General features: G+C 38.4%; 1 protein-coding gene across 2 annotated transcripts; it reads left to right on the plus strand.

The window, feature by feature from the left end:
• Window positions 1–517: 517 nt before the first annotated feature.
• Window positions 518–5,184, plus strand: LOC146673628 (uncharacterized). 2 transcript variants are annotated; one of them, XM_085390488.1, is made up of 6 exons: window positions 518–853; window positions 1,712–1,814; window positions 1,915–2,030; window positions 2,370–2,608; window positions 2,721–2,824; window positions 3,585–5,184. In XM_085390488.1, the coding sequence occupies exons 1-6, from the start codon at window positions 631–633 to the stop codon at window positions 4,903–4,905; spliced, it is 2,106 nt and encodes a 701-aa protein (XP_085246614.1). In that variant the 5' UTR covers window positions 518–630; the 3' UTR covers window positions 4,906–5,184. The 2 variants fall into 2 exon arrangements, with proteins under 2 accessions (XP_085246614.1, XP_085246615.1); XM_085390489.1 differs by having other exon boundaries at window positions 3,588–5,184.
• The last annotated feature ends 13,790 nt before the right edge of the window (window positions 5,185–18,974 follow it).

Genomic DNA, 18,974 nt, shown 5'->3' on the forward strand with positions numbered 1-18,974 from the left:
TTTTGGGTTTTTTTTATTTATCTTTTTTCAACCTTTTGTAGTCTTTTGAATCCTGTATTGGTGATTTTGTTGTTCTTTCACATCATTGTTGTAGTTTCAGCTCTAAATACATTTTTATTACATCATTAAGTGCATCTGCACAACAAATGTGAAAAATATATATATATTTGTATGTTTCTGTAGTTATTGTAATTACTTTATTCACTATTTCTATTCTTTTTTCTCTTAATAAATTTTCTTCGGACTAGGTAGTGTGTCTTTACAATATATATTTATCCCACATTTTATTCGATTTGTTTTTAATTTTACAGTTTTATGCAGCTAAAATTGAAAATGATAAAGAAATTGCAATACATTGATTAAAGAAAACTTTGAAGATCATTTTACGTCATTTTCATATAATGATATCTCGTTTTGTTTTACGTTCTCACTGATTAAAGCTTACGGCTTCTGTAAAAACATCGACGCACAAAAGAGGACGGCTGAGGTGACCCGGGAACGTTTGTGACGGTCTCTGTTTCTAGTGGCAGAAAATGAAACGGGCACCAAAACCGGAAACGCTCTCAGATTGTAAACAATGCTGCGAGTGACTAAGTATTTGATATAAACATTAAAGCAGTGGTTGCGGTGATGAGCAGAAACACAGCGGACCGTTTGGCTGACATGTCTAAAGCCGAGGAACTGCGGGAGTTTGTTACAGAGAAGCTCGCCGCCGCCTCCCGGGAGATCTTAGCGGCTGTGGACAGACTGGTGGCCGGGTACGAGGAGGAGGCTTCGGGCTTCAGACAGGAGATCGACCGGCAGAAGAGACAGCTGGAGCTTCTACCGCATGAAGCCACGCTAAACAAAGCGGGTGGGTCATTTTTCTTTGTAGCATATAAACGAGAATTTAGCAAGCCTGTTCTCAAACTGATCTCCCTGTTGGAGCTCAGTCTGGGGGGAGTTCTCTTTTCTCCTCGTCTTTCCTCATGTTGTACATTTTCCCATTGTTCGTTTCCGGGTCGCTGCTCGTGCGGCTGACCGGCCAGCTACCTATCCTGACCTGTCTCCCCAATGTGATGTTTGTGTATTGTATGTACGGTTGGCAAGGTCAGTCTCTTAGTTGCCCCTTGGGGATAAATAAAGTCTTCTGAAGTATGTGTTTTTTTTCCCCCAGCCGTGTTTGTCTTTATACCATTTATTTTCATTTTTTATTTCTTTATTTATTTCACACATTTTATATTCGCAGTATTAACAGCTCGGCAGCCGTGTTTGTGTTAACTGTGTACAATCATGTCCTTTACACTTTTAAAATTGATTCTGAATGGCAGAATAGTAGATTTTGTCATTGAAGTCTGGCATGTGTGGTCTATAACATTAAAAGCAGAGCATTGTAGACAATAATATTAATACAAGCTAAGATAAGATAAACCTTCATTAGTCCCACATGTGTTGTGTCACAGCAGAAAGTGGACAAAACAATGGGATAAGCCTCGCTTCTGTCAGTCTGTCCCAGGGCAGCTGTGGCTACAACTGTAGCTGTCTCCACCAGTGTGTGAATGTGAGAGTGAATGAATAGTGGAATTGTAAAGTGCTTTGAGGGTCTTGAAAAGCGCTACATAAATGCAATCCATTATTATTATTATTATTATTATTATTATTATTATTAAGATAAGAATAAAACAATTCTGCTTTCAAAGAGGCTCTTCTACTTTGTTCTTGTTTTCTTCAGGATCAAAGTGCAGCAGGAGCTTCAGTCCTATTGAGGAAGAGGAGGGTGAGAAAGAAGAGTTTCATGAGAATCTGCAGACTGCGGACATAACCGGTCCATCAAGGTTGAAAATGAACCATCCTTACCTGTATATTGGATGATTTCCATTTTAATATTGGCCATTTCAGACTGCAATTAGCCTGTGGATGATCTCTGTCTTTAAGGTCTTCACCACACCAGTGTGAGACAGAAAGAAGAAATCTTGCCAGAGCTCAGAACCACATAGACCTCAAGATCAGCATCCTGGAGCACTCTCAGACCAGCCTGCTCTTGAAAAATGGTAATAAGTATTTCAATGTAATAAAAAGTATAAAAATTATATATATATATATATATACACACACACACACACACACACACACACATACACCCTGTTCTCTCAAAACAATGTGCACCTTTAATCATTCAACCAGTGATCTACATGCTGACATCCCTAAAGGGGAGTTTAAATTCACTGGAAATATTAATGTCTCAGTCTCTTCTTTTTTCTTTTCTTTTTTTACTTTTTTTTTACTAACTATGTCGTCACTATTTACTGTAAATGTTTTCTATTTTGAAAATGTTAAAGTGTTAAGTGTAAAAAGCTAAGCAGCTGTTTCTATGCTCCTCTCTCTGTTAGTCCTGAAGAAATGTCCAGTCCTGAAGCTGAAGTGTCCGCGGGGACAGAAAGAGGCAGACTTCCTGAACCTGCTGAGATCCACCTGCCCGCAGCTGGCCGGAGACAACAAACCTTTTGACATCTTAACGTTGGACAAGAAGCGTAAATTACAACCTCTGAAACTAGAGACGCTGACGCCAGAGGAGATCCACAGAAGCATCATGGGATGGGGGCGGTCTACGGTCTACATTCGACTGAAGGTAGTTAAGACTCTGTAACCTTTGAGGTGGAACAGCACTTTTTTTTATTAAGCAGTATTTCTTTTACGTTGTTAGTGCTGAGTGTTTGTTTTTTGTTTTTTGTTTTTTTCAGACTCAAGAGGTGCATCAGCCCAGAGAAGAAGACCTTCATCGTCTTCAAACTGAAAACATGAACTCTGTTGTCTTAACTAATGATGAGACCAGACAACAGACGAGGTAACTCACAAAAAAGCATCGCCTAGTGATGTAAAATATCTGGACAGTCAACACATGTTTTGGATGTTACGGATCGGCTCGTGATTGTTGCCCCAGTTCATCCCATTCGTGTTGGATTAGGTTGAGTTTACGACACAGCCACACCAAACTGGAAAAATATTTTATTAAGGTTCTGGTTTTGTAAATTTGGAGATTATCATGTTTCAATCTGGAAAGTGAGACGTCCCAAACGTGTCAGTGAGGCGTTATGTGAGTAGTGAGGCATGAAATATAACCAAAGAAATGCGAATGGAGTACCAAATTGGTGAATTTGAAGGTTTCTTGGATGCTAAAATCCAGTCATCTGGAACCCATTTTCTAGTGTGCTGACTTAGTCACTGGAGCAAGTGTCAATTTTTGGGGGTATCATTGAATAGCCGGCAGATATCCAAGCTAGGGCTTCAGCATGTCTTTTAACTGTAGCCAAGTTACAAATTAAGCTTGCCTCAAATTAGTCCATGTAAGTGCAGAAAAGGCAAGCTGCTTCAAGAGGAGTGGGCAGAATATGCCTCAGCCTAGAGTGCCAAGGAGTGCAAGAACATTGAAGAAAGGATTTTACTTGGCTTTAAATATTTGTTCCCAGCAAAATTAGATTTTGTACTTAAAAATTTCAAAACATCTTCAGGTTTCACGTTTGGCAGTGTAGCACTGTCTTATCATACTGTACTCTATTGTAATGTAGACTTTAAACCCAGTTAATTTTTGCTTCTGGTTTCTGCAGCAGCCTTGCCCAAGAGGTTGATGGCAGCAAATCAGAGATTGCGTCTGGCAGAGAAGAAAATGAGATAGAAATGGGAGAAGCTGATAGTGAAGAACCTGCTGCAGATCTTATAGCCAGCTCTGCAGCTGAGGGGAAAGAAACTTTCAGGAACTGCAACAAAAGGAAAGAAGAAAAAGTAGAAAGGAATGATAAGTCCAAAAATGAACTGAAGAGATGTGATTCCAAAATGCAGTCCAGGGTGTCAAAAAAGCAAAAGATCAGACATCCTGGCGTCACTCGGACTAAGACTGAGAAAAGTGTTGCTAATCTTTCCTGCTTGGTCTGTGGAGCTCTGCACATGTCAGAAGTTATGCTTGTTAAACATGCCTGGAGTCACGGAAACGATCCAGGAAGTGTTTGCGGAGCATGCGGAGAGCGCTCAGAGTCTGTGGAGGTCTTAAAGGATCATCTTCAAAGTCGACACAAAACTGATGACTGTCACATCTGTGGAGAGTCTTTCCTTAGTGCTCTCAGCCTCGACGAGCACGTAGCCTGCCACTCGGGGGAGAAACCATACAAATGTGATGTTTGCCATAATGAATTTGCACTAAAGGCTTCCCTGGAGGATCATCGAAAACTTCACGAGGAGGGGAAGCGCCACAAATGTCACACCTGTCATAAAGTGTTTGAACTCAAAGAGCAGTTAAAGGCTCATCACAGGACTCACACCAACAGGAAGACACACCTCTGCGGTGTGTGCGGTAAATCCCTCTGCGACTACAGATCGTTATCCCGCCACAAAATGACCCATTCTGGGGAAAGACCCCACAGCTGTAAGATTTGCGGGAGGCGTTTTAAACTTCCTGGGACTCTGAGGCAACACGAGAAGATTCACACAAACAGAGAGAGGTCATACCTCTGTGACATTTGCTGCAAAATGTTCCTGACTAGTGCGCAGCTGGAGATCCACATGAGGATTCACACCAACGAAAAGCCGTATCACTGCAGCGAGTGTGGCAAGGGATTCAGCACCAAGGGCCCGTTGACCGTTCACAAGCGGGTCCACAGCGGGGAGACGCCCTACCACTGCCCAGACTGCGGCTGGTCCTTCAAACGCAAGACCAACCTAGACAACCACTTAGTGCTTCACTCGGGCATCAAGCCATTTGTGTGCGGTATTTGTGGGAAAGCTTGCGCACGAAAAGAATACTTGACTGTTCACATGAGGACCCACAATGGAGAGAGACCATACAAGTGTACCCTCTGTGACAAAGCTTTTACTCAGAGCCATTGTCTAAAAACACACATGAAGAGCCACCAGGCGCCAGGATCTGCAACGTAACACTTAAAGTTCTGGTTTGTTTTTTTGTTTTTAAACATCCACACGTCCATTCTCTCTTCAGCTTATCAAATTCAGGGGTTGCAAGGGGGCTGGAGCCTATCCCAGCTACCGTAGAGTGAGAGGAAGGGTACATCCTGGACAGCTCATTAGCCTATCACAGGCTGTTTAAACAGAACAGTGAAAGTTAACTTATTTGCCTTAAGCTTTATTTATTGTTGTTTTACATTAATAAACGTGTACATGTATTACCCCTGTGAGACGTCTCTAATAAAACCTTTGCTACAATCTTAAGTCACGGAGCTACTTTAAGTGTTTATCTTCCTTGAAATTCTTTTACTTAGTGTTCTGACCTCTGGATATTTTTTAAACTTGAACAGTCGATCATATTTGTTTGTCAAAGCTGAATTCAGGTCAAACTATGCTAAATTAGCATTTTTAGCTAACAGCTACAATAAGCATAACAGTTACTGTACGGCTATCATTTGTTAACATGACGCTTGTTCTTATACATGTAATACATTTATTACCAACCTGAGAGTTCATCCGCTGGTCATTCGACATGACGAATGACTTCTGAAGTCTTAATTCAGCTCAAGACGCTGTAGATTCCCGTCAGTAACACTTTCGGTCCGCTAGTAAAACCTAGTTCTATTAATCTGCGCTTGAACCGGAACCGGATGTAAGTTCCAAAAAACTGAATTTTGGAACTGAAATTGAATTGTAGAACTGAAACTGAATGGTGAGAAGTGAAACTGAAATTATTTGAGAGCTGAATTTTTAAAGGATAAAATGCAGTTTCAAAGCAAATCAATTCATTTTCAAAATATAAAATTCAATTTCAATTTAGTGATGATCATTTTCAAACCATAAATTCAATTTCAAATTAGACTAATTCAAATTCAGTTTTCAAAAGCATTTATTCAAGTTACAATTCAGATTCAATCTGAGCAATTCAAATTCAAATTTAACTTATTCAAATTCAGTTTCTGATGGCACAGATTTCTGCCCATAGTGGATGACGAGCGGCGATAAACTTGCGAAAAGCAAGTTATGCTCAACTCCACCGGTGGAATCTGACAGCGTGGAAAAGTGTGAAAACATCCACGATCACCAACGGATTTTGAAGGGCTGGACTGTTGCATGATGGAGAGGAGGACACCGCCACGGCCCTTCTGAGGGTGTTCGACTCTGACACTGACAACGAGGATTTGTTTGGTTTTGAAAGTGACAACGAAGGAAAGGAGCTGAGAGTGGATGACGAAGCCATCCTGAGCCTGTTCGTTTCGACACTGGAGAAGAGGACTTTGGTGGTTTTAGTGCGCAGGAAGAAGAGAAAGATGGTGGTGAATGACTGACTTTTCTTCTTGTTAAAGCCGTGTCACTGCACCTGAGCCTAAAAGGTAGGCCGAATCTATTTTTCTGGTGTGCTGTAGGTTATTGTAATGTACTACATTTGTTACTCATTTATGAAGCACAGTACATGTTTCGTACTTGTAATTACCGCTACTTGTACATATACCTAAAAAGTTATGCAAATATGTACCCATAACTTGTTTTTCAAAATATTAGTAAAAGGGGCGTGTCTCCAAACAGCCATCTCTTTCCTGACAATTCCCTTTGTGCATATTCTCTTACATATGATAAGTCAACATTGAAACACCTGCGGCTTTTAGTCAGGTGCGGCTAATGTATGTACAAAACAGGATTCTCCCCTGATTGTAGCTTGTGCGGCTAATATTCAGGTGCGCTTTGTAGTCTGGGAAATACGGTAAGTCTGCAGAAATGAGCCCGTCATATCTTACATCATGGACACACATTTGCATTAAACACACACACAATGTATTTAATTTTCTAATTTGAATAGACACTAGCTTGCACATGGAAAACTTAATGCTCTGTGAAATGCAGCATTACTTCTGTTTTGCATCTGAATTCTCTTTACATGTTTGTAGACAGGAAACTATATTGTGTTCAAAATGTGGATTACACAACGTTACCTGCTTCCACCTTCCACTATGCTTTAGTCTCCAGATATTTATTATCCCTCTTACTTTATATACAGATACCAAAAAAAGTTGTCTAAATTGTATTGATTTGCCTTTTATAGTGCAAAAATCCTCTAATGTCACACATATAACACGCCCAAATGATGAAATGATGTTTTAAAAAAAATTAATGGTGTATTGCCAGCCACTATACCATAGGTGTCAAACTCTGGCCCGCGGGCCAAGTTTGGCCCGCAGCCTAATTACATTTGGCCCGCGAAGCCATACCAAATTACTATTAGAGCTGGCCTACTGGTATTATACAGCTAATATATATATTGTTTAGTATTAAGCTTTACTTGTTCCATATTCAGTTTTTCAGCAAAACTTGTTTGAGTCCATAAGAAAAGATTCATTCTTATATCTGAGAATCTGAAGATTTTTTCTTCAATAAATATTAATGTTAGCCCACAACTTTGTTCCAGTTTTGAATTTTGGCCCACTGTGTATTTGAGTTTGACACCCCTGCACTATACGAAGAACGAGCCTAAAACCAGTCTCTACAAACAAAGTTTACAGTGCACAAAATAACAGCAAGCAGCACAACACAATGCAATTCAACAAGGTGCTTACAGAGTGTTTAGAACAGTGCAAAATGTAAGCAACCAGTTTCCCTCTCCACAAAAAAGTTCCCTAGAGTCAAATGCCCAGTATTAAACTCAGGCTACATAAAACAGTTCTCAATGTAATGACACTTCTTTAAAAAGTAAGGAGAACATCACCACACATGCTTTAGTTGGGGTCAGCACTGTAGGTGTCACCTACAGAGGAGATACTCTGTATCTCATTGTACAACTGTATAGTGACAATAAAGGCATTCTATTCTACAACTGAATTATATGTAAAAGTGCCAATCATATAGCGCCCAATCCTTATCAAAAGCACATATGGTGTAAAAAGCCCTCTGTTTTGATTGGTCAACCCGCTCCCTGTTTCTACTCAATTCTTCTGGCCCTGGGAGGGCACAGAGAACTGAAATGCTGCATATGACAGTTAAAATGAAGCCTGTAATACAGAAGAACATGATCAGGTCAGATCCATCAGAGCTAACCAGATGATATACAATGAAATTAAGTAAGTACAGAATGCAAACGTTTCCAATGCTGATGTTTCTGATCCTGATCCCATTTGCCTGTCTTAGTCTGTTGTAGGTGATGGGCTTAGTAACAGCAAGGTAGCGCTCCACACAGGTGAGAGTAGTTGAAACAGAGCCTGTCCAAAGCTTCTGATTCGCAGAAAGCATTGGACCACATGTATTTTGGGTGTAACCACCACAAAAAAATCTCAAAAAAATGTTTTGATCATTTTGTAAAAAAAATTAAGAAAAGAAAAGGAAGTGGAAAAAACACTTCAACAGCACCTGTTTTTGTTGTTGGATTCACTAAACATAAAAACAATAAGCTTTACATTTTTGGTTAATCAACTTTTACTTGACGTACAGTCTTTAACTTTAAAAACAATTTCTCATCTTTCTTTCAGGGTCTCTTACTTTTTTGTTTTTAATGTTTTTCTTGGAGTAACTGTGCCTTACAGTATCAGATGGCTGAATGCTAAAAATAAATATGGCAGTTGCACCTTTGCACATGTGCACGCATGATAAGGTATGAGAGAAATGAAAAGTAAAGTCACTTATTTATTGGGTCTAGAAACCTGGTTTGTAAAGCTCCGGTCCAGGTTAACCTCCTGGTTGTACTGAAATTACTTTTTCTCTTATTGGCGCCAAAAATGCAGAAGTTTTGAAATCTTGATCTGACTGTTATTTTCATGTAAAGAACTGTAGAACTGTTTTTCACTGAATTTGAGGATTTTAGTGTCAAGTTAACAAAATAATCGATAAGCAAGTGACACTCGTATAACAGTGCAGTGGTGAGAAAGATCTATAACAGTTAAAAAAACAAAACCAGAAACAACAAGTTTCTGAAACAATATTTATCTTACAAGAGGGCGTTTCACATTATTACCAAATAATGCAGCAAATATATGGGAAAAATGTTGCATGTTTTTTCCTATAAATTAAGAGCATATAAATTGTCAACATTTTATTAAATAAAGAAAAACATTAACAACAAAATTAGAAATACCGCAGTAGGCTTCTCTCTGATTGTCGACTCTTTGACTGCTGATCACTTGGATGTGATCCAAATACATCTCCATGTAAATCACTGATTTAGGTATGTGTTGCTCATTATATTTGTATGTGCATGACTCTTGTCTACGCTAGTCATATTACAACAGGCAAATCTTCAAATTATTGCAGGGGTTATTGAAGGAGGTCAGGTTACATTTCCAGGAGCACTAATATTTGAATGAAACAGCAATTACCTCCACTGGCATTGTACAAAGAAAATGTAAAAACACTTTTCACATTTTCACAATGCATCATGTGAAGCCTTCAGCAGCCTAGGCCTATTACAGCAAAACAAAGGAATGACTCAGGGTCACCTGATCCAGCTGTAAATATTGAAGATGCTTTATCAAAAAGGAAAGCTTTAAGCCTCACATTAAAAATTGAGAGGTTGACTTTCTCCTTGCATCTTTGAAGTTATAGTTTTGATCACTACCCACAGCACAGGACAACAGGTGAGGGTGGAAATATGAATCATTCCATTGTGTCCAAAAAAGGCGAATAAAACTGGCGACAAAGGGCAGCCCTGCTACAGTCCAACATCAACCAGGTACAAGGTTGTGAACCTCTGCCCCAGTTTGTTAAATATTTAGCAGTTTATGCAAATCTTAACTGCAACACTTGTTAATTACAAAGAAAAAGAAAAGAAAACATTTTACTTTGATATTTTTTTTACATCACTTCCTTAGTTTATTCCTGCATGGTGCTAGAGGAAAAGTCAGGAGATTAGCAAAGTCATCAGATGTTTGTTATATGCTTTGTGGCCATGGACAGGTTTACCAAATTGCAGTCTTTTCTAAAAGATGGCAAGATTTTACAGACTGAGTTAAAGTTTTGATCCAAACTACAGGCTGACATTAAATAGTACAGAAAGTGGATGCTGGGATCCTGCCAGCTGATGTCCTCCTGTGAGGAGTTTTCAGGTTCTCCCTTAATAATAAACCAAGGCGAAGATTAACTTTCAGGAGAAAACTACCAAACAAACAACACAAGCTGGTGCTGTAGTAGAGCAACACGTTAGTTTTATCAGCTTTTTTTTCTTTTCTTTTTTTCGTATTTTACTTAACTTTAGTTTGATTTTTAGATTGTTTGGTGGTGGTGTTTGATGGGTCATATATCATATTCCAGTTGTACACAGCTTTCAGCTACAGAGACCATCTAATCTTACATCATCAGATGCGGGTGCCAGAGACTCTCAGTCGGAAGCTGGAATACCCAGAGAAAATCCATGCTGGCAAGTGGAGAACCTGAAAACTCCACACAAGAAGGCATCACCATAAGAACCACTCCATGATTCCCTCAGTAGAGTTTGAACAGTGTAAGGTGCACCAAAAAATGGAGAATGTTTCAACAAATCACCAATTAGCTCTGTTGGGATTCAAAGAAATGGAAAGAAAGGAAAAACACATAAAATGAATGATCACACATTTTTTTACTTTATTGAAATCCAATCATTTTACCAGAAATTTGTTTTGTTGAATTACAGTATCTTACAATATACACTATGATAGATCTTCACGTAGCACATAATTTCAAATGCCTTTTCTTCAAACTGAATCTATTTAAATAAGTCTGATGAAACCAGTCATTAAGAATTTACAATATTGTTACCTGTTTAGCAATTACAAATACACCACAGCAGACTGCTTGCCACTCAGTGAATATTTCAGTTCATCCATAATCTAAGAAGTTTGTATTAAAATGTATTCCTGATACGTCAACCAGCACAGTTGAGATTAAAGTTTTAGACTAAATTTCTGCAAAGATTTTCCTTCCAGATGAACATATTTTACAGCCCAAGTATGTCTAAACTACTCCATAAATAAATTTAAATGCACATACTTCCAAGTTAAAATTAATTAATCCAATGAATTATTAAGTGCTGCCATGTGTCTGGCCAGGGAGACAGTACCAATTTGTTTATTTGTTAGTTCACTGAAAGGCTTCGGTAAGTAAAGAGTGGGGAAAAAAAGATTTGCACTGCCATTTGCAGTTTTGTCTTATTACAAAATACTTGAAATATTAAAAAAAAAAAAAAAACACTACATTTGCAGAAATATTTGTGCCCGCAGTGGCCCACAGCTGTTTAGGTTTGAGACCCCTGCTCTATGGTTTTTTGTCAGACTCAGAAACCATGGTCTTGGTTTTTGTGTACCCATTGCCCTCATTGCCAGTTTCCAAAAGTGGTTTGTTTTTTTGGAAAGAAGTAATTCGCATGACTCTTCAAGTGACACCATTGATTGGCCACTCAGTGGCATGCAGGCTGTTGTGGTGTATTTGTATGCAGATCATTCCGTTTTATATGTGTCCATCTTAACTCTTCAGTTTACTGCCAAAGATTCCTCTACTTGTTTTTACATGTTTGAATTTCATTTTCTTCTTACTTTGATTTAGTTGGTTTTTTATAGCATTGCAGCTTTCCTGTTCGGTGCAAAAACAGCAAAGGTAGCACCAGATTGCTGGGCACTGAAAACCAGATATCACACATATACATCACACAATTTTCACTTGGCCCCAACAGCCTTAAATTGTAGATGATAGTGCTTATCAGATTGCCTCCGATCCTGAACAATAGTGTCCCCATTATAGCCATGATGGTGTACCAAGCCTTCAGCTTTGACTGGTCAACTCGCTCTCTGCTCCCGCCTACTTCCCCTGGGCCTGGGCGCTTGAGGGCATAGAGAACAGAAATGCTACAAAAAGAAAAGCTAATTATAAAGAAAGTCATAACACAGAAGTGCAAAATTAATTGGACACTAAAGACAGTTAGATAAAACACAGACAGCCATCCAAAGCTCAGTAACCAGACACAGCCAATGATCATATTTCTCATCCTGACACAATCTGCCTGCTTCAGTCTTCGATAGGTGATGGGTTTAACAACAGCAAGGTATCTGTCCACACATGTGAGGAATTGGAACAGAGCCTGTCCTAGCCAAGTGACATACCAAACATTGAGCCCCAGAAACTTCATCTCTTCAAAGTTTAAATAGCCACCACAAAATGAAAGAGTGACTGCCAGGAATGAAGCCAACTCCATGGCTAAGGAGTGGTGGAGGAAGGCATCAGAGTGACTGACTGCAGCCCTGGAAGTAGAGTGCTGTTTTTTCCATTGTTGATATCCCAGAAAGAGAACAAGGATGCATACAGGAAGGAGGAGGAAGAAGGCGATGTAAGATGCGATGAAGACTAAAATGCTCACTTTGGATCGGTAACACTGAATCACGGTGGAATTGGAGTTTGTGAGCTTTGTAGGAATGAAGGGGACTGCAGCGAACGATGAAGAATTGATGGTCATATCTAAATACATGTCGGGCTGAAGGGGAAAAGGAAGTACAGAAAACAATTAGGATGTTTAAAAGAAAAAATAGTTTAATTACCTTTGGACTCATATAATTTAGCTAATTTGTAAACTGGTTGCCCAAGTCTTGGAATCGGAAAACAATAAATAATCGGATAAAAAGAAAATAATGATTCTAACTGAAATACATAAAAGTACCTCAACAGCAATTTTCAGTTTTTCACCAGGGGTGCAGCTAAAATGGCAACATACAATAGAAAATAGCTGTGATATATATTCTCTCTCATGCTGCTGCTGAGGTAGCTGAATCACTGGAAGTGGTGGAATTAAAGGTTATTTTTGTAACCATGGATCTCAAAGTGGAATCCCTAATGAAATGTAGAGAGTCTTGTACAAATTAATGTCACAAGAGAGGTAATGCAAATATGTTGCTAACATTCAATTCAAATTTATTTATACATCACCAAAACACAACAGTCGCCTGTTCTATAAACTTAAACACTTTGTTGAAGTTTATAGAACAAAGTGCTCCATCCACATCTTCTTCCATTAAGAAAAACACATAGGATGCAATGACTCTACTTCAGAAACAAAGGCTGAAAAAAACCTTTATCCCCAAAATCAAATTTGGGCACTTTTTATGTACTGCTTTTAATCCATCTATGTTGCTTTAGTATAATTTAGTATGCTTTGTGTGCATGATTTTCCTTTAAATATGATAACATTTGAAAAACCCATGTAGCAACATTTTTTTTCATACTAACACTATTATGTCTTTGCGAAGCATGAAATTCCAACAGTATTAAATATAGTTAATTAGCACAAGGATTAACATGATCTTTAATCTACAAAGTTCCCCAAAGAAAACATTAAAATGTTTGTTTTTTTTAAAAAGGTACCTCAGCAGAAATTGTTCTTGTTCCGCGTCTCTGAAGTGTCTGAATGTTGTTTATGGATATCTGATCTAGATATACCTCAATGTGAATCTGTGGTTTAGCTGTGTGTGTGTGTGTGTGTGTGTGTGTGTGTGTGTGTGTGTGTGTGTGTGTGTGTGTACGTGTGTGTGTGTGTGTGTGTGTGTACGTGTGTGTACGTGTGTGTACGTGTGCGTGTGTGTTTAAAGTACAGCTGAGAAATGTGCTTTGATTGTGGAGTGCGATTGTGTTTTGAATAAAACCGCAATCATCCCTGTTGACACTTTAATACACAATCTTGCAACTTTTTAAAATAATTTTAAACAGCTTAAATTTTCATGAAAAAATGCAGTATTTCAGTAACTCTGATCTAACTGATTGATAACCAGCTTTTAGATTTTACACTGTAAATAATAATGTAGAAATTGCATGGTTCATTAAGTCGCTCCAATGACTGAGAGGATATATAGAAGGATTCAAATGAACAAGGCTAAAGATGAATGTATTAAAATTAACTCCTACCACATTGGCCAGCACACGGGTGTGGCTGCTTTCCTACTACAAATTTACATTCAAAGCACGGATGACTTTTTTTTTTACAATTAGTTTAACAGTTACATTTATCATTATTGATGATGTGAATAGTTTTTGATATGTGTCAATTGGAATGACTGTGTTTAACTCCTGAGAGTAAGAATTTGAGTTGATAGAACAATTTTTAAACAGAATAAATGAGATATTACTCAATATCTTTGCCACATGTTTTTGTGTCACTGTAGGCTGATCAGCAACTATTTTCATTTCTGCCTTATTTAGGTAAGTCTGTTTATTTGAGTTAGAGTTGATTTGTTGCCAGTCTTTGAATAGAGTTCTCTTACTTCAACCTCTTTTATGGGCCCAAGATTTAGATTTTTACAGACCGTATTTTTCGGGTTATAAGGCGCGTTAAGGAAAACAAAACAGTCAGATAAGTCAAACTTTACTTAACTCATTCTTCTTGCTTCCTCCACTTCCTTACCATTGATTCATTAATGTCTCGCAGCTGCTCTATTCCCATGTTGTTGCAGTATATTAATGATTAACCTTGTATTGTGGATGGATTATCTCAGTTGACCTGACTCAAGTTTGGTCCGTTTACAGCATCCTGCCATGCCATTGCATTTGTCCCTAACCATCGGGAACCCTCACGTTAACTTTTATCAAGTGGAAAAAAGTTAGTATTCATCCTCCAGCTTTGGTTTTCATGGATGCCTGAATGTTAAACTTAATTGTTACACCTGGTAAAGCAGCAACACTGATCATTTTATTAAAGATGAAGCAATTTAGACAGTTTTTAACTCTCAGTAATGCCGTAGTGTTCGTTTGACTTTGGGACCTGAAGTAGAGTTTTGGACCTGGATTACTCCTCAAGGCTTCTGAATACGGTAGCCGTACTGCTCCGACAATCCATTGTCTCAGGAACATCTTTACACAGCCTGCACCTGGGGTCTTGTCTGGTCTGATAGACTCCAGCCTCTATGGATCTTGTACTTAGAGCTTGTTCCTCTGCTGCCATGATTAGTGCCTTTGTCTTTCAGTCCAGCTTTGTCCAGGCATTGGTAGGATTTCTAGATGTCAGCCACTTCCTCTATCTTCCGGATGTACATACCATGCAGGGGCCTGTCCTTCCATGATGGATCCTCTTCTTGCTCCTCTTCTTTCACAGGTTTCTGCTGCCCAGGTATTTGCTAACCTCATGATCAGTTGTGGCTATCTTCCTTATGTATTCATGGATCTTTGTTTTTTCATCTTGGACAGTGGTTCTGACACTCACGAGTCCTCAGCCTTCTTTCCACCACTTAGCATAAAGTCTCAGGATGTTGGTTTTGGGGTGATCAAGTCAGGTATTTGTCATGTATTTTATATATATATAAAATAAAATAGATATATTTATATCTATTTTATTTTTATATAAATTGTGGCTATATATTGGGGGTTTTTTAGGGGGGGACACATTTTAAGGTTGAAGGTTAGATTGCATTTAAGGGAGCATGGGCGTTTGATTAACCAGAATAAATCATCTCTCAAGTTGTAAAAGAAAACACAAACAGTAAATTATCAGAACATTTATGGCATAATTATAGCGATTGTATCATAACATATATTATGCTATTACATAATACACACATATTTTAAATTCACACAAAATAAATTTCCTATTTGCATGACTTATTCACTCAACAATTTGTATTGCTGACACTATCATAGCACTGTTAAGGATCATTTAGTTAATCCATTAAGATGAACATTTAAAAGCATTCAAAAACTCATAGGCACAGAGGCATGCATTCAAATTAAACCCTACATGTAGGTCACCTCTCGGCTTGTGCACAAGTCATGTGTTTTCATTTGTAACTCTACTTGTGGATAAAATATTTTCATAAGCAAATCACAGCAAATCAGAAATATAACAGAAAAATAAAATTCGATCCAAACATTTCCTTTCTTTTCAAAAGATACCATATATATATATTACCGCTTAAGAAATATTTAAAGAACACACCGAGAACACAACAGATCGATGTCAGGGTGTCACGGTGTGGAGAGAAGGAAGAGAGGACCCAAATGCAGGACTCACAGGTTGGTGAAGGATGTGGACAGTTTTATTGTAAAGGCAGGATTAACAGAACATAACAGATGGACTTAAACTGACTGAAAGACTGAATGGCTGACTAACTGCACTGGAAAATGCACACGCAGGACTGATGATGACAAGACAAGGAACTGAGGGAAACTGAGGACTTAAATACATGGGCTAATGATGATGATGATAGACTGGTAAGTACACAGATAAACTTAATCTAACTAATAACACAGGAAGTAGAACTAGATACAATGCATATAGACACATGGCTAACACACTATGACAGGAAACATATGGAAAATAAACAGTGAACATGAACAAACTGAAAACACTGGGTCAGTGACCCAGGAACCCTGACAATCTAAATAGGGAAAAAAATAGAAGAATAAATGAATCCATGGCAAATGCCTGCTAGGCATTGGTGGAATACCAGAATTGGCAGTATATTTGTCATAATGCTTTAATCAGATTAAAAAGTCTTTCTTTCTTTTTTACTTGCATATTCAATAATGGTTATGATAATTATTCCATTATGGCTAATTGGCCTTTATAAATGTCAGTAATATTTAAATGGGTTGTGATGAAATTCTGTAAAACAAAAACAAAAAAATGAAATAAAAATGAAAAAGTCAACAAGTTAGTTTTCCTGCCCTGTACAAAAACAGCAGGGGTAACACAAAACTACTTGGCAGAGTCAGCCACAATCCAATGGGCAGTAGCAGGCACTTATAGTAGCCTTGTGGTGCAGAAGATTTCACGGCAGCACAAATAATGTCCCCAACAAAAATAAACCACAGCACTGCTGTTATGGCCATCACAGTATGGAAAGACTTTCTTTTTGACTGGTCAACCCGTTTCCTATCCCCACCCACCTCTCCCGGACCTGGACGAATCAAAACACAGAGAACAGAGATGCTGCAGAAAGAGACAACAATAAAACAGAACATCATAAAGCAGAAGAAATGGATTGTGGGAGTATCTGGGGCATATAAAAACATTAAACCAACCCACCCAAAGCTAAATAGCCAAACACACCCAATGCAAATATTTCTGATCCTTGTCCAACCTGTAGTTTTTATTGCCAAGTAGGTTATGGGATGGACAACAGCTATGTAGCACTCCACACAAGTTAGTAGGTAAAATACAACCTCTCCACACACGAAGGATGATACAACATAGATACCCAATGTAAACAAATAAGGGACAGCAAATCCACAAAGATACAAGGGACACCAAAAGGTCCCAATGAGTTCCATTAGAGTCAGGTGGTAGGTGAAGATGTCAGCATTGCTCACGTTTTTGATGGAGCGCTGCTGCCATCGCTGATATCCCTGATAAAGGACAAATACAGCAAAAGGAAAAATAAGGACTGATTTGGTGATAATGAAAGCAGAGATAAGAATGATAAATTTGTCGGCAGGACATTGGTAGGACTCAGAATTCACGGATAAGTTGGAGAAAGAAGAGTAGTTGGTCAGCATCGTTTGTCTGACTTTGGAAGCCTGAACAGGATGGAAGAAGAGGGCCATTAGAATCAGATGTGCTTCATCATTGTGGTATTTTTTCAACAAGTACTTATCTTTTAAATCATATTAGCAGATAAACTTCCCAAATCCACACACTGCAAATATGCTATATTACATAAAATAGCATGCATACATTTAATGCCAGAATATTATATTTGTATTTCAAGTATGGGCGGTCTGCATCCCTTTAAGCTTGCCGTCTAGTAGTCCAAATGTGAATTTAGTCTTTAGAGGTGCTAGAAGTGCAAACATGAAAAAACTCATTGCATGTGTATTGTCTTGGAAGTCATTGCAAAACAACATATTTTGTTCTTTGGTATCTGAGGATGTGTGCCATCAATAGAAAAAAACTCTCAGCTTGTAAGGTGTGAAAAGTGAAGCCTGTGTGAGTGCCTCAAGCCTACATTCTTTCTAATTGCTTTAAAGATTTTAATCTCTCTAGATAAAGGCCTGTGAAATAATACAGAATTCACTTATTTGTGTAGATAATAATAAAAACAAATAAGCTACAAATGTATATGCTTTTAATGTTATGCTTGGCATGAAAAGAATCATAACCTAATTGTCATTTAGTTAGAAAAACATTCAAGGTTTGACCCAAAAAATAAATGAATTCATCATTGTTTTATTAACACCCACCTGAGAACTTGTTTTTTCTTGTTCTTCTGGAGCACCTGAACCCTCACTGCTCACAGATAAAGTGATCAAATACAATACGTGCCATTTATAATGTTTGCATAATGAACTTGTGAGAGCAGGACTGTGTTGAGAGTTGGATGCTTCCTGTAAAAAAAAAGATGTTGTGTTGCTTTTCGTGGTAAATTGAAGCAGACGAATTGCTGTTTTTGTCTCTGGTAGAAGGTCTCTGGGAGAGAAAAGCATTACTACAGTATTCAATGGTTCAAGGTTCAAGGTTCTTTATTTGTCACATGCATAGTTATACAAGTATAACACACAGTGAAATGTAGCCTGACACGCTCCTCGACATGTGCAAAAAAAATTGGGGGGGGGGGGGGGGTGTAGAGGAAAAACATTATATATATATATATATATATATATATATATATATATAGTATATACACTGGGTGAATGTGCAGTAGTAGCAGCAAGCAGGTGAATTCTGTACATTAATATGAATAGACATCTGACTATTTTACAGGATAGACAATATAAACATATTTAAAATTAAAGGAATTGAAATGTACATTGTGGCTTGGTTTAGAGTGTCTGGAAGAGAGTCCTGTCTCAGTCAATTATAGATGATGTGAGAGGGAGGGTGTGTGTGTTTAGGGCACGGATGGCTTGGGGATAGAAGCTCCTCTTGAGTCTCTCTGTCCTTGCCCGGAAGATGCGGAACCTTCTACCAGATTGCAGAAGTTGGAACAGTTTGTTCCAGGATGGGACGGGTCCTTCAGTATCTGCGCTGCTCTAGTCCGGCATCTCCTGGTGTAGGTGTCCTGAAGCGGGGGGAGAGCAATCCTGCAGCAGCGTTCTGCTGTACGGATCACTCTCTGGAGAGCTTTTTGGTCCTTCAC

The sequence above is a fragment of the Rhamphochromis longiceps genome, linkage group LG3 (assembly GCF_057381845.1).
Source record: "Rhamphochromis longiceps isolate RC_006_pf linkage group LG3, R_longiceps_female_GT1.1, whole genome shotgun sequence".
Lineage (NCBI taxonomy): Eukaryota > Metazoa > Chordata > Actinopteri > Cichliformes > Cichlidae > Rhamphochromis > Rhamphochromis longiceps.